The following is a 23,037-nucleotide window of genomic DNA, read 5'->3' as shown; positions in this document are numbered from 1 at the left end:
CCTGGGACAGGTAATTGCAGAGCCCCAAAACACATTGTGGGCATTAAAATCACCACAAATAATGAATGGCTGGGGGAGCTGTGTAAGAAGGTCGGTGAGGGCCGCTTCATCAAGTACATCATGTGGGGGCAAGTAAAGCGAACATACAGTCAATGGATGACGCACGGGCACGGACACAGCGACGGCCTCTAAAGCCATCGTAAGTGAGAGAGGCGAGGAGTGGTAGTCCGTCCTGACGAAAATACCTACGCCTCCTCTAGCTCTCTCTCCACGCAGGCCGTCCTTTTTGTGGAGTGTATAGCCGCGTAGCTCAGGGGAGTAAGAGGGATGGAAATAAGTCTCCTGGAGACATAGACACAGTGGTCTACCCTGAGATAGTAGGCGAAGTTCCTCCACATGCGTCCTGAACCCTTGCAAGTTCCACTGAAGTATGGGAGCCATCTATGATGGGCGTAGGGCCTTCATCCTGTCTCTCTGACGGGGCGAGGAGACCGCAGCAGGTGGAGGGGCAGGCGCGGGGCGAGATGATTGCCCCACACATACATTGTATTCCATGAACTCTGGGGAAGAGTCAGATGAAGCCTCACGTAAAATAACATCTGCATGGTCAGATGGTTTACCACGGGATTTGACCCGCTGTTGCTGCTGTACGGGAGCTTTCTGCGGTTTGGTGGGCTTTGGGGGAGCTGATGTGGGAGTGGTAATGGCTGTACTGGGCTTCGGAACATCCTCAGCTGTTGGAGGCACCAGGGACTGGCCCAAGTTTGCCACTGTACCTTTGTCTGCCATTCGAGTAGGGGCTACTGGCTCTGAAACACTGGCTGCGTTGCAAGTGCACTGACAGCTGCAGGTATTAGTACCAACACTCACCACCTCTGTCTGCGTTGAGGCATCGACTTTTGGAGTAGGCTTCTGAACCAGGGATGCAAAAGATGTAGCAAATGTGGGAGGTTGCATCGACTTATAGATCATCTTGGCATCACCATAGGGGATACGCTTGGTTGTTTTTATTTCCTGGACTTTGTGTTCCTCTAAAAATATTCGGCAGCCCTACTCCAAACAAGGTGGTTTCCAGAGCAATTGATACATTTGGCTGAAGAGGAGCAACCAACTCCTTCATGAGCAGCCTTACCACAGTTGCCACAAGTCGCTTCGCCTTTGCATCCTAAAGTGGTATGTCCAAAACGTTGGCATTTGAAACAGCGCATTAGGGTCGGGAAATAACCTGAAGGTCAGAAAAAAGGAGTCGGATTTGACAAGATTGCCATCAACCCTCCTCATGATATGTTGGACATCAACGATACCTTCCGGAGCCCACTCACGTTGCAGTTCATCCTTGGGAATGTCAACTATATCCCGGCATGTCACAACACCTTTGCTGTAGTTCAAGGTGTTGTGCAGTTCAGTGTCTATGGCATATTCTCCAAGGCATTTAGCAGACTGGAAGTTAGTTGCTTGCTGGGAAGTGGAAGTTTCCACTAGCAAGGCCCCATTACATAAGCGCTTCACCGATTTTAAGGAGCCACAGATTCCCTCCAAACCCTTTTGTATATAGAAGGGCGAAACCTTCTCGAAACTACCCTCCTTCCATTTCACAATGAGAAACGCATTCGAGTTACCAGAATGCATTCTGTTACTTAAGACTCTACTTGTCAAAGAAGTGCCGGAGTCAGGGGGACTGACTGCACGAGCCCTCTTAAGAGACTGGGTGCTAGAACCTTCCAGCGGCCCACCCTTTCCGCTGGGAGGAAGAAAAGAGGATTTTGAAGGATCCATCTCGGTCCCACGAGCAGCTAGGGAACTAGAAGTCCACCTACACAGAGCCCCGCGTGCCTAGGTAAGCCTTATACAACTGGGGTGCGACAGCCATGCATCTTATAGGCGCGCAGCACACCGTAACATTGAGGGGTTTTTATAGAGGTTTACCTTCCTCGCAATCTGGGCGGTCAAGCCAAGATTACCATTCCCCGCAGCGCACAACATTCCACCGCCGCACCATACAGTGGTCGCTGAAGCATGTCCGGGAGTTACGGTGACAGGAGACTGGCGGCGCTGACCAGTCCCCAGCTCAGGACCCCGGGGTCGCCAAGCCCATACTCAGCAAATGAATGCTGAGCCCCTGGGGGCATGAAAACAAGCCTCAATTCCTCACATCTGAAGCACTGCATGAGGTGAGGGCGAAGATATGGTTCCAGGTCACATCGGTATACCATCATTTTGACCTTTTCAGGCAAATCACCCTCAAAGGCCAAGATGAAGGCCCAAGTATCAATGGCCTCTTATGGACATGGCGGACAAAGCATACGCAAGTCATCCACCATGGTCACACCCAGCCTCAGCAACGGCGACCTGGCCAGTAATCTGTTGCTTGGAGTCCTGATGCCCGCCATAGCAGGCACATACCCATGGGCACACATGGGGAGTTATCACTTCAGGCACCCACAGAGTGATCCCTGCATGGTCAGTGGGCTACTACTGTGCACATACTTGACTCCCCCCCCCCAACACACACACACACACACACACACACACACACACACACACACACACACACACACACACACACACACACACCACGATTTCTACCAAGCTGGGTTTTTGGTGTCCTACCTTACCAGAAAGGAAGGGTGAAAAGGTGGAAAGGCACAAAGGAGGAGCAGACATCATATTGGGCATCCTTCCCAGCACAATCCACACTTCTGAAAAATTTGATAAAGTGGTGTCAGGTCAAAACCAACAATGGGGACCATTGTAGAGAGCACCACAAGTGAAATGGAAAACCAGGGTCCCAAATCAGATAACAGGTCCAAGCAGGTTCTACACCAAAAAGAATATCCAATGGAAAGGCAGAAGGGGAAAGTATAGTGGTTGGTTGGTTTGGGGAGTAATGTCTGTACTTTTTTCCTCGTGCACACAGATCCCTGGTTAAAACCATTCCCAAAAGGAGTCGGGGAAAGTAAAATGATGGTGAAACTAATTTGGAACCACACTGAAAGACAAGACAAAAAAAAAAAAGCTAAACAACAGGGTAAAGACTTATACTAAAAGGAAAAGTGGTTGGAGGTATTAAAATAATATAGCAGATAGCCTGGGCTGGCTGATCGCAAGAATCAAAAAGGATGAGCCAGCCACTCTTTAACATACTAAAATCTCCAGCTGAAAAACACATGGCTAGAGTAACACAAATAGGGAAAAGGTGAACAAACAGCAAAGAAAGAATGAGTTAGAAAGAGAGAGGGTGAAGGCTTGGGAGAGAAGCCACCCTTTGAGTGATAAAAACCTCTCTCTCGAAGAAAACGTAAAACTAGATAAGCTGTTAAGGCATTGTTGTATAATGCCATAGACAGTAAGGTGGGAAGGTCAAAAGTCCACCTCAGGGTGGCTAAAATCGGGCAGTCCAACAAGATGTGGACCACAGTCAAGTGGGAACCACAGTGACACGGAGGTGGGTCCTCACAATGTAGGAGGTGCCGTCAAAAGACAATACAGTCCCTGCGAGTGGCACACATGGATGACCCCCATACATTTGTTGTCTCCTTGATAATACATAGTTTATTTGGTGTACTGAGAGTGCACCATTCAGTATTCCAGATCCCAAAAACTATGGCGGAAGACCAATCGTAGGTCATTCTCCTGTGTGCAAGTCCCTAGGGTTGTTTTACCGGTAGCCTGTTTGGCCAGCCTGTCAACAAAATCAATGCCTGGGATCCCGACATGTTCTGGGGTCCAAATAACGGACACTGAGTGTCTACTGTTTTTGAGGGCATAAAGAGATTCCCAGCTAGGCAGTACCAAATGATGGCAAAGGAAGCACTGGTCGAGAGCATGTATGCTGCTTAAGAAGTCACTACATATGAGGAAGGACTCACCTCTGCAGGAGCAGAGATGTTCAACAACACGAGAGATGGCCACCAACTCCACAGTTTTTTTTTTTTTTTTTTTTTTTCGCTCAACTACTGAGGTCATTAGCGCCCAGTCACTGTTGTTAGAGCACATGGAATCTAGTAAAACTCAAGGGGAGGGGGGGACACCAGAAAGACCTGACAAAGATGCAGATAAAATAAGTAAAAAGGTTAGATGTCTTTGGACAAGCCAGTCAAAGTTATAAAACGCAGAACACGAGCAGCTGCTCGAGCATCATCAGCTAAAATATCTGGTAAAGTAGATGGCAGGGACAGGACAACACGAAATTGACTAAAACGGGGACACGACAATAAAACATGGCGCACTGTTAATGCCTGACCACAAGGGCACTGCGGGGCTGGGTCACCGGAGAGCAGGTAGCGGTGGCTAAACCGGCAATGCCCAATCCGCAACCTGGTCAGAAGGACCTCCTCTCGCCGAGATGGTCGGGAGGAGGTTGTCCAAGCAGTTGGGAGCGGTTTTACTGCCCGGAGCTTGTTTCCTTGGAGGGATGACCAAGCATCCCACCACAACGACACAAGCCTCTTACATACATCCCCATGAACGTCAGATGACGGGACACAATGGGAGGCTGGCCGAGGCAGGAGGACTGCAGCCTTGGCTGCAGCATCCGCAGCCTCATTCCCAGGCACTCCTACATGTCCGGGAACCCACAGAAAGCTGACAGGAGAACCATTATCAGCGAAAGAATGGAGGGACTGCTGTATCCGGTGAATCAAGGGATGGACCGGATAGGGAGCTCCAAGGCTCTGAAGAGCACTGAGTGAGTCAGAGCAGACTACATACGATGAATGGCGGTGGCGGCGGGCATACTGAACGGCCTGATGGAGAGCAAAACGCTCGGCCGTAAAGCTCGAACATTGGTCGAGGAGCCGGTATTTAAAGGTGGCGGCCCCAACGACAAAGGCACAGCTGACACCATCGTCAGTTTTGGAGCCATCGGTGTAAATAAAGGTGTGACCGGCAAGTCGAGCATGAAGTTCGACAAACCGCGAGCAATACACTGCAGCCAGAGTACCCTCCTTCGGGAGTGAGCTGAGGTCGAGATAAATATGAACCGGAGCCTGGAGCCAAGGTGGTGTCGGGCTCTCACCCTCTCTGAAGGTGGTAGGGAGGGCAAAATCCAATTGTCGAAGCAGGCGACGGAAGCGGACTCCGGGGGGCAGCAGGGCAGACACATACAGCCCGTACTGACGGTCGAGAGAATCAGCGAAGAAGGACTGGTAAGAGGGGTGGTCGGGCATAGACAACAGCCGGCAGGCATACCGACACAGCAGTACGTCGCGCCGGTAGGTCAATGGTAATTCGGCAGCTTCAGCATAAAGACTCTCGACAGGACTAGTGTAGAAGGCTCCGGTTGCAAGACGTATCCCCCGATGGTGGATGGAGTTGAGCCGGCGTAAGAGGGATGGCCGAGCGGACGAGTAGACGAAGCTCCCATAATCCAGCTTCGATCGGACAATGGACCGATACAAGCAAAGCAGGACAGTGCGATCCGCTCCCCAAGATGAACTGCTAAGAACTCTGAGGACATTAAGGGAACGTGTACAACGGGCCGCCAAATAAGAGACATGTGGAGACCAACACAGTTTCCTGTCTAACGTGAGCCCTAGAAACTTAGTTGTTTCCACGAATGGGAGAACAACGGGACCGAGATGTAAGGATGGCGGAAGGAACGCTTTATATCGCCAAAAGTTGATACAAACCATCTTCTCTTCGGAGAACCGGAAGCCATTTGCCACGCTCCATGAGTAGAGGCTGTCTAGACAACGCTGAAGGCAGCGCTCCAGGAGGCATGTTCTCTGGGCACTGCAGTAGATCGCGAAGTCATCGACAAAGAGAGAGCCTGAGACATTAGGTGGAATACAATCCATAATTGGATTGATCGCGATGGCAGAAAGGGCTACGCTCAAGACGGAGCCCTGAGGCACTCCGTTCTCCTGGAGGAAGACGTCAGACAATACGGAACCCACACGTACCCTAAACTTTCGAACCGTTAAAAAGGAATCAATAAAAAGGGGCAGACAACCGCGTAGGCCCCACCCGTGCATAGTGCGGAGGATACCTCCTCTCCAACAGGTTATCATAAGCCTTCTCCAAGTCGAAGAACACGGCTACCGTTTGGCGCCTTCGCAAAAGGTTGTTCATGATGAATGTCGACAACGTCACAAGGTGGTCAACAGCGGAGCGGCGGCGACGAAAGCCGCATTGGACATTAGTAAGTAGCCGTCGAGATTCAAGAATCCAGACTAACCGAGCATTAACCATGCGTTCCATCACCTTACAGACACAGCTTGTAAGAGAAATGGGGCGGTAACTAGAAGGAAGGTGTCTATCCTTCCCGGGTTTGGGTATAGGAACAACGACGGCGTCACGCCAACGCATGGGGACCTGACCTTCGGTCCAGACACGGTTGTAGGTACGAAGAAGGAAGCTTTTGCCCGCCGGAGAAAGGTGTGCCAGCATCTGAACGTGAATGGCATCTGGCCCCGGAGCAGAGGACCGGGACAGTGCAAGCGCACGTTCGAGTTCCCGCATAGTAAAGGGGGCATTATAAGTTTCCAGATTCAGCGAGTGGAAGGAAGGTCGCCGAGCCTCTTCTGCCTCTTTCCTGGGAAGGAAGGCAGGGTGGTAATGGGCGGAGCTTGAAACCTCCGCGAAAAAGCGGCCAAAGGCGTTGGAGACAGCCACAGGATCAACAAGGACCTCATGACCTGAGGTCAGGCCAGGTACCGAGGAGTGGGCCTTAATGCCCGACAGCCGGCGCAGGCCACCCCAAACGACGGAAGAGGGAGTAAAACTGTTAAAGGAGCTGGTGAAAGAGGCCCAACAAGCTTTTTTGCTGACTTTGATGACTCTACGGCATTGCGCTTGGAGTCGTTTGTATTCAAACAATTCACCAACGTAGGATGGCGGCGAAAGGTGCGTAAAGCAAGTCATCGAGCACGGATAGCGTCCCTACAAGCCTCGTTCCACCAGGGGACGGAAACGCGACGTGAAGAAGAGGTAGTACGGGGAATGGAACGTTCGGCAGCATTGATGATAACAGCCGTGAGGTATTCGACCTGACTGTCACAACTGGGAAAATTGTGGTCCGGAAAGGTCGCCAGGGAGGAGTAAAGTCCCCAGTCAGCTTTCGGTATGTTCCAGCGCGAAGGACGTGGGGATGGGGTGTGGTGCAGGAGACGAACGACACAGGGGAAGTGGTCGCTTGAATAGGTGTCAGAAAGGACATACCACTCGAACCAACGGGCAAGAGTGGTAGAACAGATCGAGAGGTCCGAGTGGGAGTAGGTATGAGTAGAGTCCGAGAGGAAAGTCGGGGCACCGGTATTGAGGCAGACAAGATTGAGATGGTTGAAGACATCCGCCAAGAGTGAGCCTCTTTGACAGGATGCAGGAGAGCCCCAAAGGGGATGATGGGCATTGAAGTCGCCAAACAATAAAAATGGCGGGGGAAGCTGAACGATCAGGTGCATCATGTCAGCCCGACTAACAGCAGATGACGATGGAGTGTAGATGGTACAAACTGAAAAAGTAAAAGCAGAAAGAGTAATACGGACAGCTATTGCTTGGAGTGGGGTGGTCAATGGGATGGGATGGTAATAGACATCGTCCCGAATGAGCAACATGACCCCACCATGAGCTGGGATACCGTCCACAGGGGTGAGGTCATATCACTCCGAGGTATAGTGGGTAAAGGCAATACGGTCAGTCGGGCGCAACTTGTTTTTCCTGGAGCCCAAGGACGAGCGGACAGTGCAGGCGGAGGAGCAGTTGTAATTCCTCCCGATTAGATCGAATACCTCTTATGTTCCAATGTAACAAGGCCATCGCTAGTCAAAAAGTTGGGGGAACGAGACGGGGGAGGAGCTGGTTACCTCGACGGCCGCAGAGGGCCAGGTTGCGAGGGAACAACGCTACAACCGGCGGGAGGCGGATCCGGTTCCATCGAGTCGTCGCCAACTGCGGCCGCTGTCCCTGGTTGTGTAGGAGGGGCAGCATCATTTGCCGACGAGAGGCCAGCTGAGCGCCTGGCAGCAGAGCGTCCCGGCGAAACTGAGGACGGCCGGGAGCAGCGACTCACGGATGGAGCGTCCGACGAAATGCGCCGGGGTGGAGAGGGGGATAGAGACGTCTTCTTGGAGGCCTTTTTGGAAGGCCGAGGAGGCACAGGGATGGTGGGCTGGACCCGAAGAAGGTCCTCACGCGCGGGGTCCGTTTTGGAACGCCGGACCTCTGAAGCTGGGGTCCAGAACATTTCCCCGATGGATGCCTGAGAAGAGGATCGCTTCTCAGGTGGCGGGGGGAGAGGAGGAGGAGGAAGGGTGGCCCCTGGGGCAGAGGGGGTGGGGGCCACGGGGGAGGAGGATTTGGAAGGGAGGGATTTGGGAGGCGGAGGCAGAGCCCCCTGATGGGCGGAGGAGGCGGAGGGGGGACAGGATAGGGGTGAGGATACCGCGGAAGGAGTGGACACAACTGAGGCAAACGAAGTGGTCAACGGCACGGGATGGAGGCGGTCATACTTCTTCCTGGCCTCAGAATAAGAGAGCCGATCCAAAGTTTTGAGTTCTTGTATCTTCTTCTCCTTCTGATATGCAGGGCAGTCTGAGGATCTAGGCGAGTGGATGCCAGGACAATTAATGCACCGAGGTGGTGGGGTGCATGTATGTTCCTCACGAAGAGGACGTCCACAATCGCCACAAAGGGGCTCAGCCTCACACCGTGACGACATGTGCCCAAAGCGCAAACACCGAAAACAGCGCATAGGAGGTGGGACGTAGGGTCGCACGTCGCTCCGGTAGCACATCACCTTTACCTTCTCCGGGAGAACGTCACCCTCGAAGGCGAGGATAAAGGCCCCGGTGTCGATGCGACGGTCTTTGGGGCCGCGCTGGACTCGCCGGACGAAATGCACGCCTCGGCGCTCCAGGTTGGCCCTGAGCTCCTCATCAGATTGTAGCAGGAGGTCACGATGCAAAATAACCCCCTGCGTCCTATTTAGTGCCAGATGCGGGACAATGGACACAGGGATGTCCCCTAGGCGGTCGCACGCCTGGAGCGCCGCCGACTGTGTGGCCCTGGACTCATCTTGCTGAGAGCCTCGATTTCCCCGAAGATGTCCTCAATGTGCTGAACAAAGAACATGGGCTTGGAGGTGGCGAACGTCCCCCCATCGGTTCGAGAACAGACCAAATAGCGGGGGAAGTACTTCGCCCCAAGCAGGCGGGCCTGTCCCTCCTCCCAGGAAGTGGCCAAGGGGGAAAGGGCAGGAGAACCAGAACTAGAAACGGTATCTTTTCTTTTGAAAGACTCAGCCGCAGAGCGACCTGATACGTGTTGACGTTTCATCTGCGAAATGTCCGCCCCGATACCACCCACTCCGACCAGAGGCTCTGCCCACGGGCGCCACCCAGCCTCAGCAAGGGCCACCTGGCAGGATGACCGTTGCTGGGAGTCCTGATGCCCCAAGGAGACGGGCATCTACTCCTTGGCCGACGTGGGGAGGGTGCAGCTCAGGTATCGGCAGTACGATCCCTGTGTTGTCAGGGGGCTACAACCTAGAGGGTACATGACGACCCCACCACAACAGGCTGGCTACCGTGCTGGATTTCTGGTGCCATGGAAAGTCCATCATGATCGTAGGTGCAGATGGGGACGCATTATGGGCGTAACTTGTACAACCCATCAGGCGTTTAGGCCCAATTTGAGGGATAATGGGTATGGTTACAACGCCGGTACAATGCTGAGTGCCAAGGTCTTAGTGCACTTAGGACCAGTGGTACACCACGTAAGGTGTCCTTCCCCAAAAGGCTCGTACTTCTGTAGAATTTTGAAAAATGGAGGTCAAACCCCAAGGGGGACCATCACATGGAAGGCCGAAACGGTTGAAACTCCTTTTAGTCGCCTCTTACGACAGGCAGGAATACCTCGGGCCTATTCTTACCCCGGACCCGCAGGGGGACCCAACTCCACAGTGAAAACACTGCAGCCATCCAGCAAGGAGCGCTGTTCAGTAAGTCCAGCCTGAGCACACATGAAGCCAACATGACCATCAAGCCATTAGTGTAGAGTATTTCTGAGACCTGGAACCTGCCAATAATAGAGAGTGCCTCAGGAGGAACTGAGTCTTTTGGGGCTGGTGATAGGTCCAGATGAAGGACCATGGCCAAGGAAAGGACCATGGAGGTGAACTTGAGTGGACCCAGAGGAAAGGTAGCAGAGGGAAAGACTCGAGTTCAATGAGAAGGGGCCGGACATGGACTGCAATTAGAATCCCCGATCTGGGCCACTGTTGCGGGAGATGGATCACCGTGTTAAGGAAAAGGAGACATTAATTTGGATGTTGAGGCGAACTATGAATGTGAATAACTCATAAGCAGTGTTGTCGCATGATCGACAATGGAGGAATGCCAGCTTCCACAAGTAAACTGTTCACTGGACGCGTTTGGAAAGCTCCCGCTCCAAATCAAACTTCACAATGGTATATAGGATCCAGGAACCATGACACTGAGGGTGATGCTGAATCATACACCAAGCTCCCATAGTCAAGATGAGGCTGTAAACAGCTTTGTACAGCTGCAGCAGTGTAGGGTAATCATTTGGTGTAGTTCAGGCATCGAATAATATTAAGATGCCGTCAGCAGTTTTCCTGAAGCTGACGAAGATGAGGAAGCCAAGTTAAGCGGACATAGAAGACCAGTCCCAAAAAGCGGTAATCTCCACTACATTAAGTAGCTTCAGGTATACCTGCAGGGGCCTGACATCTGTAGAGGTAAAGTTCCGGATGTGGATGGACATACGACGACAGAAGTGGATGACGCAAGTATCGTCGGTTGGAAACTGAAAGCCACAAGTGAGGGCCTAAGACTGCACCTTTCGTATGGCTCCCTGCAGTCAATGTTCAGCTACATCAATAGAAAAGGAGTAGAAGGAAATACAAAAATCGTCAGTGTACAAGAAGGGGGATACTGATGACTCCACTGCTGTTGTAAGACCATTAATGACAATTAAAATGAGTGGGTTTGCTCAGTACAGAGCCCATTCTCTTGGATACAGAGTGAACCGTGAGAAGCACCAACCCGAACTCCGAAAATGTAAAGCAAAAAAAGGTTCCGTATAAAAATCGGGAGCAGGCCCCAGAGACCCCACTTGTGCAAAGTAGCTAGGACGTGGTGTCATCAATTGCTATTGTAGGCTTTTGTCAGGTCAAAAAAGACGGCAGTAAGGTGCTGACGTAGGGAAAAGGCTGTTCTGATGACAGACTCCAAGGATACCAAGATGTCAGTGGTGGAGCGATCTTTGTGAAAACCACACTGCGACAGAGCCAGAAGGCCTTGAGACTCAAGGAGCAAGTACAACCACTGGCTCACGATATGTTTGAGCAGCTTGCACAGAATATTCATGAGGCAGATAGGACAATAGCTATCCACATCTAGCAGATTTTTACCAGGTTTTAGCACTGGAACAATGGTACTTTCTCGCCCCTTGTGATGGGAATTTGCCATCGCTCAAGATGTGGTTGAAGACAGCAAGGAGGTGGCACTGGTAATCAGCTGACAGATGTTTAATCATTTAGGAATGGATGCAGTCTGATCGAGTGGCTATATCAGGGCAATCAACAAGGGCACTGAGAAATTCACACTCACTAAGGGGAGTATCATATGGATCAGGGTGGCATGGAGCAAAAGATAGGTGTTGTTGTTAAACCCGCTGTTTTAGGAGATGAAAGGTGGGGTGACAGAGGTTCGAGCATAATGTTCAGCATGATGCTCTGCGATTATGTTTGGATTGGTATATACAGCTCCATGTATGGAAACTTCAGGTATACCTGCAAGGGCCTGATATCTGTAGAGGCATCTGAGATCGATCCAAGCTTGGGAAGGAGAGGTTCATGTTCCAATGGTGGAGACGTATTGTTCCCAACACTACTACTACTGTCGTTTGATGAGTTGAAAGACCCATTTGAAGGCAACGAGGTGCTCCAGGGACAGGTACTACCTATGATGGAGGGGCCCCCCCTACGGTCGTCTCTAATGGCTGCAGTGATTTCCGGCAACCACCAAGGCACTGACTTCCACCAGGGATGATCTGAGAAATAAGGGACTGCTGATTCAGCTGCAACAACAATGTAAATAATGATGGTCTGGATCACCTCATCGGTGTTGCCATCCAATGGAGATTCAACGGCGGTAGTGAGGTGAAAGCGTCCCAGTCAGCCTTGGTAAGAGCCCATCTGGGCAAGCCTCCAGATGAGTGATGCTAAGAAGAGCAGAAAGTGGTCACTACCACACGTCATCGTGAGCTCTCCAGTGAACGGACAGTAAAAAGCCAGGACTGCAAATGGGGAGATCAATTGCCAAGTATGAGCCATGCGCCACATTGACATGAGCAGGGGCACTTCTATTTAGAAGGTAACGGTCGAGTTGAGTTAGTGGAGTGTCAACATCTTTCCCATGGACAGTAATCTTGGTTCCACAACACAAAGAATTATGGGGCTTAAAATTATCTAGAAGTAGAGAAGGTGGGAGAAGTTGGGAAATAAGTGCGGTCAGTACATGTTGTGGTACTTCACCACCTGTAGGACAGTAAATGTTACAGATGGTAATTTCCTGTGTTGCCTTCACTCTGACAATCACAGGTTCTGAAGGTGGTTTGAAAGGCACAGGTCCACTATATATATAGAGGTAAGGACATAGATACAGACTACATCTAACACCCTGTTCCAGTCAGTATGATTTTTGTAATACCTCCAATAGCCACAAAGGGTAGCGGTCGGCATTGCTGGAAACCAGGTTTAACTGAAGGGCAACGCAAAAAGCAGGTTTAACGCTTAAGACTTGTCATAACTCAGCAAAGTGGGGGAAAAATACACCATAATTCCACTGGAGGATGACATTTTCTGTGGTGTATGCCTCAGGGGCACTTTTTGCAATCTGTTGAGGGCTTTTGGTCTCTGGCTCCATTGGTTCTGAGGCTCTGGGGAGATCTAGGTCCTCAGGAAACACTAGGATCTCCACCTTGTCCTCAGAATTGGAGCCTGCCAGAAGTGGCAGTGTGGGATCCACCAGTATCTCTTTTTTCTTGCAAGGCTGCTTCCTTTGGTCCTCCTGCTTTGCTTTCTGTTTCTCTGACCGGTAGGGCTTCTCCGAATGTCTCAGGAACCAATGATGATTGGGAAGCCCTACGATCAGCAGTGTGCTGCTCCTTCAGCCACTGACTGGTGTCCAGCTTCACCGCAGCAGAATCCTTTGATGGCAACGTCCCGAGTGACCCCTTCTAGTGGGAGGAGCCAGAGGAGGCTATTGTTTCTCCAGCTGAGGAGTGGCGACTTGACTTCCTGGATGGTTTGGGCAGGAGGGGGGGGGGGAGGGGGGAGGTGTTGCTCCTACAGTAGATGTTAGGGGAACAATGGGAGGAAGAATGCCCCCAACCAACAAAAGGGCAGGCATAGTCTGGTGGCCCTGAGGCCCCACTGTTCTAGGTACAGCTGTTGAGGTTACCATTGCCAGAGAGAGAGCGATGTCGTCATAGATACAGTATAAGAGGAGATCATGCACACAGCGTTTAGGTAGTCATATTTCCATTTTGCCTCTGGGTAGGTCAGCCTGTCCAGAGTCTTATATTCCGTTAATTTCCGTTCTTTCTGAAAAATTGCGCAATTCGGTGAACAGCGGGAATGATGCTCTCTGCAGTTGACACAAATGGGAGGAGGCGCACAAGGAATGTTTGTGCGTGATGGATGTTCACAGTCCCATGTGGGGTTGGCACTATAACGGGAGGACATGTGCCCAAATATCCAACACTTGAAGCACCACATAGGAGGAGGAACATAGGGTTTAACGACATGCCGATATACCACCACCTTGACCTTTTCAGGCAGTGAATCACCAAAGGCCTAGATGAAGACACCGGTGGTGACACTGTTGTCCTTAGACCCCCTATACACATGCTAGACAAAGTGGGCACCTTGTCACAGTAGACTGGTGCACAACTCATCATTGGACTGGAGGAGGAGATCTCTATGGAATATAAAGCCCTGGACCACATTTAAGCTCTTGTGGGGGGGGGGGGGGGGCTGAGTGATGGAGGTCAGGACATCACCCAGCTTTCCACAAGCAAGCAATTCTCACGAATGGGCAGGGGATGCTGTATGGGTCAAGATCAACCCGTTCCTCATTTTTGATATTCCCGCCATTTCCCAAAACTTGCCTTCCAAGTGCTCAATGAAAAATAGAGGCTTTGTTGTTAAAAAGGATTTCCCATCAGACCTAGCGCAAGCTAAGTATTGAGAAGAATATGGCTGTCTGTGATCCTGAGCCCTATGTTCCTCCCATGGTGTAGTCACAGAAGGGAATGACTTTGGGCTGTATCTCTCAGCATTATATTGCTCCTTACCTCGCTCAGAGATTGCTGGGGACGTTCGACCGCCAGCATCTGATAACTTCATCCGCTTCATTGCAGGTCATCCACCCTGATGGCACCCACTCTGATCAGGGGCTCGCCCCACAGGCATCACCCAGCCACAGCAATGGCCACCTGGCACGATGGCTACTGCCGGGAGTCCTGATGCCCCAAGAAGACAGGCACCTACTTCTTGGCATACATGGGTAGGTTGCAGCTCAGGCATCTGTAGTACAATCCCTTTGTAGTCAGGGGGCTACAGCCAAGAGGGTACATGATGACCTCTCCACGACGGACTAGCTACTGTGCTGGATATTGGATGTGGAAAAATCCAATATTGCCATGTGAGCAAAAGAGGACAGTGGACTATGGAAGTAGATGGTGTTCCCTGTAATGTGTCCATGCCCAGAAAACCAGTCTGCAGGTTGAGCCATAGCAATAAGGTCCAAGTGCACAATGGATATGTGGTGCATCACGTAAGGCGTCCTGTCCCAAATGGCCCGCACTTTAGAAAATTTTGGAAGATGTGGAGGTCAAACCGTAAAAGGGTACCATAACTCATTAGGCCGAAAAGTGGGAACTCCTTTTAGTCACCTCTCATGACAGGCAGGAATACCTTGGGCGTATTGTAACCCCGAACCCACGGGGAGGGGGGGAGGTATTGGTTTGTAGAATATAAAAGGAAGTAGTGCTGCAAAGGCTGGGGACCTGTGGTAGCTAAGCACATACTCACAAGAGAGTTGTAAGACCCCACAGTGTGGAGGGTGGGGGTCAGAAGATACCTGCTGCCTATCATCTTTCTGTAATAGTATGTACAGCTGCTCCTTGAGTCAATGGTGTGGCAGTATGTCAATTATCAATTTTTTTCAGGCCACTGCTGAGGCGCCTGAGCAGAGAGGAGGTGATGCCTATTTTCCTTTGACATTTTCTCTCAGTCAAGTAGGGTGCGTAAATTTGGACACTTAGCTGTTGGTATGGCATCACTGTTTAATGTTACTTACTATATGCCTGGTTTTATTAAAGGGGAAAATATGAACTCAGTGGGTACAAATACAAGGATATTCACTACTTAGTTTTAATTGCCTGACACTAATCAAGTATTACAATGTAGGATAAGAAAGTAGATTACCAGTGAAATGACAGAACTGTGAAGGAAGCTGCAGGATCCGAGACAGTGGAGTGAAGCTGAAAATTATAAAATGCTACAAGGAAGTATAGAAAAATAACACGAGATGCAAAATCAAGAGCAATTAATGCTACCATAATGAACTCAAGAAACAAAACAAAGGCAGCTTGGAACGCAATTAATGATGAAACACAGAAAAAAGCTGCACCAAACAAAGAAACAGATATCAGGTCAATGAAACCCCAACAACTACAGGCCAGTTTCACTGATATCAGGTTTCTCAAAAATTCTGGAAATGCTTATGTATAACAGATTAGCTGATTATCTGGACAAATACAACATTCTCATACCATCACGGCACTTTTTCAGAAAGAGTAGATCTACAGAATAAGCAATGCCAGTATGACAGAATACATTATACAGTCCTTAGATGAAGAGTAAGTTGCATCTGCAATGTTTCCGGATCTCTCAAAAGCATTCAATACTGACCGTGAAATACTAATAAGAAAATATGAAAACTATGGTATTTGAGGGCAAGCAGGGGAGTGGATGGAATCATACCTAAACAACAGAAAGCAATATGTATCAACAGGGGACACATATCAGTCAGAAACCGAAACCCTCAAATATGGAGAGTCCCAGGGATCAGTAATGGAGGCATTGCTGTTTAATCTGTTTGTTAATGATGTAGGTGTTGAAGAAAAAGAGAAGAAAATATTGTATGGAGATGGCATGACAATACTGGGCGATGACCAAATTGTGGCACAGCTTGAGAGAAGAGCATACACATCTGCGAACACCACAGCTTAATGGCTCCTGGAAAATGGACTTCTCATAAAACCTAAAAAAACTATGCATGCAGTGTTCACAAATAAAAAGAAGGCTGTACACATGGGTTTAGAAGTGGATGATTCAAGACTAGAAGAAGTAGAATCCACTAAATCCTTAGATATTACTGTGGATAACAAGCTGAAATGGAAACAACATATTAATTCCGTCTGCAGAAAAATCAGCTCCATCATATTTATAATGAGGCAGGTAGCACAGTATGCAGACAAACACCTTCTGTGCACAGTACACCATGGACTCTTAGAACCATACCTGCAGTATGGAGTGGTAATGTGGGGAAACTCAAACATTCAAGTAATAAAAAGGATGTTCAGACTAAAAAAAAAGTCATACCTGTATTAAGACAAAAGACTTCTGAAACATGCAGAAACTGCTTTAAAAGCCTAGGCATCTTAACTTTTTCCTCCTCATACATATATAAAACTATACTATATGTCACAAGAGAGAGTGCAAGGCAGACTACAAATGCTAGTGTATACACCCACAACACATGGAGGAAGAATGACATACAAAGCATACCCCACTAACTGACAATGCTTGAAGAAGTGCCCCAGTACTCGGGTATTAAATTATTAAGAAGTCTGTCTAAAAAACTGCATGATGACATACATGACATTAAGTTTTCACAGAATCTAAAGGGCTATCTGATGAAAAAGGAATTTGTAAGGATTGTTAATTATAATCAATGATGTTAGAATGTACATCATGTAATCCTACAGGATCAAATAAAATTCAATTCAGTTCAAGGTGAATCATCTGAGACTGACATAGACTTCTCACATCACAATAATTTGCGCTGTATGCTTTTCACTAATGCGCAAACAACAAACCAATATGACTGTCAACATGACGCAAAGGTGACATTCCTTACAGTGAAAGTCAAAGCTCAGTTGTCTTATGGATTGCTACATGCTGTGGCCTTAGGCAAAATCTGTAATCTTTACTAATAGCATACAGTAGGAATGATGGGATTCCGTGCTTTATAATCGAATTTAAGCTACTGAGATCTGTATTTACTGAGTCTCAGTTGAATATCTTAATTTGGCCCTTCGCAAATTTAAGGGTTCCTGCAATACAATATATGCATTTCTGAAAGTAAAATGACCAACTAGCCACCTTCTCCTTTCACATACAAGCACATTATTTGAACCATTAAATGCTCTGATACAACTGACAGGCATTCTGAGGTATTTACATCTTAGAATGCTGCCTACTGACCTCTTGGTTGTGTATTTGTTATTACTTCCACACGGTACAAGCATTTCACTGGTACTATATTTTCAGAAAAAATTAGAAACCTTTTACTTCTTCCACAAGATTGTAAGAAAATAATAGTTGACTAATACAAAACATTACAGACCTTTGTAAGCCTGAAATGTTACGGTTCTCAAGAATTTGCCTGCTAGTGACTTTCACTTCAACAGCCATCCACTCCATTAGCACACAGCGCAACTTGAGGAGTTTTTCGCAAAGTTGTCTACAATTTGCATGATTTAGGCATTAAGCCAAGATCCTCATTACTTGTGACACACAACATTTTTGCTTTGGACCACATGTTAAATTTTCGAACAGTTCACATTTTACCGTAACAACGGGTTGACAGCATTGAACTGCCTCCAGTGTGGGAACCTGAGATTACCCTAAGTTTTACCCAGCCAAGTTCCCTGAAGTATCACCCAATTGCTGAGACAAAGTGAGAATGTTCAGCTTGTTTAATCTACAGATGCAATAATACCACACAGAAGTTAATCTTGACAGAGTCCTGCCTGTTTGAGCAATCCACAATGGTGTGACAGATATCCCAGAGGTTTCCTGTTATTACTTGTTTCACCTCAACAGTCACCAAACCTAGTCACACTAAGCTCAACTTGACACTGAGATTTTTATCATGATTTTGCATACTCCTTGTGATCCAGATAGTTACACTAAAGAATCCGGGTCTCTGAAAATTACTAAGTTCCATTGTAACAGATAATCGAGCCACTCAGCATATGGCAACAAAGACTAGCAACACTAAACAAGCCACCACTTGAGAGATGTAAGTTATTAAACCCAGATCTCTGCAATGTTGGTTTTACTCCTTGATATGGTTGTCACACAATGCTACCGTATCTTGCTGCTGGATGTAGCATTAACTTTATCACTGTGATTGTTCACCCCAGTGCAACTAGAAATTTGGTGACACTGAATTAGATGACCATCAGCCTTACTTGAGAGGTGAAAAGGAAGTTTCCGCTTCACTAGCCTGCATCTGTATCAATATGGCCACTTCTACAACTTATACTTGGAAACTAAAAAAAAAGTTGAATGCTGGCAGCTGTAAAACTCTACCTGCCTTCTTGGTTACTTCTAAGCAGTGTCTCTTTTGTCTTCACATCCTTGGTCAGTGAACACTGGACAATTGCCTACTGCCCTCTTACTGAGATAAATTTTACTGTACAGTTACCGCACACCTGTGGAAACTAGCAGTAAGTTACTAACTCATAAAATGGCCGAGAGGATTTGACACATGCTTCTTCCCTGTTAATATCACTAGTGGTATAACCAAACTTTTAATATTAAAAGTAGGCCATCACATTAGAAGCTAAGAATAATTACCACCACCACCACCACCACCACAAACAACAACATTTATTATGATACCTATTACCAACAACAACAACAACAACAACAACATTTATTACAATAGCTATTACAGCTCAATAAATGATAAACAAGAGATTCAATATGCAGTATGAAATCTAAATTCTACAAAACATTGAATAACTGTTGCGTAAATGTTAATAACAAAAAAAATGATGCAAAAGAACATATGTAGCCTACAAAAAAGAAGGGACAGACAGACACAGACAGTAAAAGTGAACTTACAATGTACTGCAGCTTTTCCATTGCATGATGCTGTTGTTGACTGTTGCTGTGATGAATTATGGAAAATGAACATGATGAATCACAAGTCAGTTGTCAGCAGCTGATCAGAATGTTCATTCGTAACTACTTATGACTAGTAAATAAAGTTTGCTGTTTTTTTTTTCCCTAATGAGTTAGAATTTAACCATATCATTGGGATTTTTGGCTTAAGAAATACAAGTAGGTGATTGCAATGATAAACATATAGCTCAGCCTACACTACAAACTAAAGTATGACATCAATCATATTTCGTATATTGAGACTCTGTTCTGCCACCTCCCCACCAAACTTTCACATTCCAAACTAACCTAGGCCCCAGGCTACACTGCAGCTCAATCCATCAGCATATCTAGTTTCCTTACATTCTCAGTCCTCGCCAACTCAAAACCAATTAATACTCACAGTCACTTACTTCCCTGCCTAATTGAGATATAAGGCTATCTACATACCAGTCTGTCACCACAACCAAGATTTTGAGGATACAATATTCTTACAAGGAACAAGCTTAGACTCTGACCTAGGGCTTACTGTGGTGGTTCAGCCATTTCTGGTTACTAGTTCATGGCCGGCTTGCATGTCAGATTCTGAACTATAAATGTCTCGTGCAGGTTGTTAGGGTGGTGTCTGTTACTGACAAAGTAGAATTTAAGGAGAATAGGAAGCGTAAGGGAAATGGAACGGCACTTAAAAATGAATGATATTTCAGGGGAGAGAGAGAGAGAGAGAGAGAGAGAGAGAGAGAGAGAGAGAGAGAGAGAGAGAGAGAGAGAGAGAGGGGGGGGGGGGAGGGGGGGAAATGAAGTCTTGCCCATTAAATAACAATGCACACATACAACTGAGGACAACTATTAGAAGAAATGCTTGTTGTCAGAATTTTTGGGACAAAAATAAGTATAATGTTGCAAAACTACCACAAACAACAAATTTACATTCACCAAACCGGATCACAATTTATACAGTCCCCATGCTCAATTAGTGATAAATGCATACTCACAATGACACGGAACAATCTATGTGCATCCTACATTCCACTAACTCGGGTTTGTTCCCGAAAACGACACTAAATGGAACGTTCATTTACAAGTTACCACCAGAATCCACTGACGTGCAAGTACAATTTCCCTAACTATGTAGATATAAGTTAGCTATATTCACAACAAATAAGGACGACTGTACACCATAAAACAAAAACATAACCTTCGAAAGACTATTTTTGATAGTTCTGATCTCACAGACAGACTGTAATTTATAAAATATTCGAGACACGATGATAAAATGCAAGTGTGCGAGCAAAGGAACTTCCGTTCCGTTGCTAAATTCAGAATTTAAACTGGTAGGTATAGTGATTTTTAAGGTATGTATTATGAAGTTATGATGGTGACCGTGAAAATAAAGTGAGGTATTCAGATAAGTAAGTAGTTGCGTACTCCAACAGCAATACAAAAACACTGTCCCAATAGCCAGAGCAACCATCACCTAAGATAAAAACTGTTACTTACCTCATCCCACTTGATGAATTTTTCACCATCTTGCATACACTGTGGCACAGAGACAGGTTTCAAAAGGCTGCATTGTGATGTAGATTTTGTACCAGCCATACTTCTGTCAACAGCACACCACAAACTTTGGCCTACGGATGCACTGTAGGCAGATTTTTACGCTCATTACTCCTTCCCAACAGCCACATCCTAGTGTCAAATCATAGGTAATGCTGGGGATTCGCGGACTTCTGGACACTCAGCTACGTAAGCTCATTCTTGTGATTGTCGTTGCGGGAAAATATGTTCCTAAACGCCATAATTACATTACATTTCATGCAATTAACTCACATCAACTACAAATCCGTGCAGATCCATACTACAGTACCTCTCTCACACATCATTGAAAACCCAGCACTCAACTCTGAGCTTGTCGAAACACTGCCGCCTCTAGGCCAATCACGAAAGCCGGAAGTACTCCGCACATTCCTAACTACATCCGTCAACGAATCAATATGCAACCGTGCTTTTGACAGTTCCTGCGGATTTGTTTGGATTTACTTGGCCACCAAAAGCTTTCTGACCAACAACCTGTCAAATTTTAAAATCTCAAAAGCAAACTTTTTATCAAAATGTTAAATTGTCATTACGATTCACTGTATATCGATTGCTACCACTGAAATGAATACTTCAGCTGAGCAGCGTCTCAAGATGTTCAGCGTGGGGCGCACAGTTCAAATACACAGCGAGCATCGTTAATTTCGATCATCAGATACAAAACTTCAGAGACTTCTCAGGTGGCTTATGACTCAATTTTTTTAAATATCACAGTATTATTTCCTTCCTCTCCCCTGCACAGTTAAACTGAAAACCTTACTTAGAGTGTTGTAGGTATTTATTACCTAGAAGTTTCAACTTCGGTATTTTCCACTGTTTTCGCTCACACCTAGGTAAATAAAAGTGGGTTGTTGGTTTACAGTTTGGACATTAATAATATTGGCGATGACTAAAAAATATGCAGTTTAATAACTGTTGCCGGAAAGTGCAGGTAATTTCAAACTGGGTGCTCTCAGATATGTAGACAAATAATTGAGAAACTATTCTTACGTCAGAGAAGCCCAGTTGTAAGGTCATATTCATATTCATTGCTCAACAACAGTAATAATTGCTATAACTATATTTCACCGTTATATAATTTCAAACTATTCGTAATTACTACATTTTAACCAGTGTCTTAGATTATGTTTAACTACAGCTACTCACGTTTTTATGGAATGCGAAAGAAGCACACTTTGTGGAACACAACTGTTAACATGAATCAACACTAGCAAATGTACAGCATCCTAAACAGTTATTTTAAAACTTTTCCTCATTTCGTATCCCGCACTAATTAGTTATTTTCATGGATAATTTTCACGATGTTTAACTATGACATGGGATGTATCGACTGGTTGACAAAAAAAAAAAAAAAAAAAAAAAAAAAAAACATGTTTTCTAAGTATTGGAATATGACTACAATTTAATGATACTATAGTGGTTTCAATTGATTATCTCTGGCCCCCTCTTGCATACTCATAAACGCAGAGAGAGGGGAGGGAGCCATAATCTATTCTGAAAATGTGGAGCAAAAGGAGTTGTCAAGCTACAATGAAGAATCAGCTTTCTTTTGAACTGATTGTATCCGTGCCTTTAATTCATCAGGAAGATAGTCAAATACTGTACATTTATTGCTGCTTATTTGCAAGAATCAGATGAAGTTTTGAATACTGGATGAGATCATTAATACATGAAATGGTATGTAGGAGTATATCAAAAGACATTTATGGGAAACTTATTGTACTTCCTTATAGTTGCAATTAGTAATTTAGGTGACCATCCAACTCTATGACCATGATATAATACTATTATACAAGGGAGTGAAAATTGTTTACAAATAACTGTATGTAAATAAAACCTAATCTTCCAAGATATTGAAAGAGAAGTAATAGCCTAACAAGTATAAAGGTCCAAAAATAGTCAAAGCTTATATCCTTCAATAAATGTCATACTACATTTATATTTATGGAACTACAATAGAAAGGAAATAAGGATAAAGTTAACAAAAAAATCCTCATTATATTTTTGACTATAATGCAATTAATTGATACCTTTTGAATTATGTTGAGCAATAAAAATTTAATGAGTGCTTATGAGGGAGCAATATAATGATTTTTCTTTTAAGCTTTTTTCTTTTATGTTAAGAACTGCATTGTTAAAAATGATAGCTTTGTGGATATGTGTCTTTTGAACATTTTCTTTGATGAATAAATCAGCTTTTTCCTTGACAGAGTTCCTAATTTCCCTACTGA

General features: G+C 46.4%; 1 protein-coding gene across 1 annotated transcript in view; it reads right to left on the bottom strand.

Annotated features, from left to right (window-relative positions):
- LOC126194771 (1-phosphatidylinositol 4,5-bisphosphate phosphodiesterase classes I and II) overlaps positions 1–21,144 on the bottom strand; it is a 435,021-nt gene extending 413,877 nt beyond the window's left edge. Inside the window, exons 1-2 of the mRNA XM_049933060.1 lie at positions 21,078–21,144; positions 20,711–20,998 (exon numbers count right to left, since the gene is read on the bottom strand). Of these exons, the coding sequence (XP_049789017.1) occupies positions 20,711–20,809 (99 nt within the window). The 5' untranslated portion in view covers positions 20,810–20,998; positions 21,078–21,144. The remainder of the gene's footprint in view (positions 1–20,710; positions 20,999–21,077) is intronic.
- Positions 21,145–23,037: the final 1,893 nt, after the last annotated feature.

Source organism: Schistocerca nitens, chromosome 7 (assembly GCF_023898315.1).
Source record: "Schistocerca nitens isolate TAMUIC-IGC-003100 chromosome 7, iqSchNite1.1, whole genome shotgun sequence".
Classification (NCBI taxonomy): Eukaryota; Metazoa; Arthropoda; class Insecta; order Orthoptera; family Acrididae; genus Schistocerca; species Schistocerca nitens.
The sequence above is the reverse complement of the archived record's forward strand: the minus strand, read 5'-3'. Positions and strand labels throughout refer to the sequence as shown.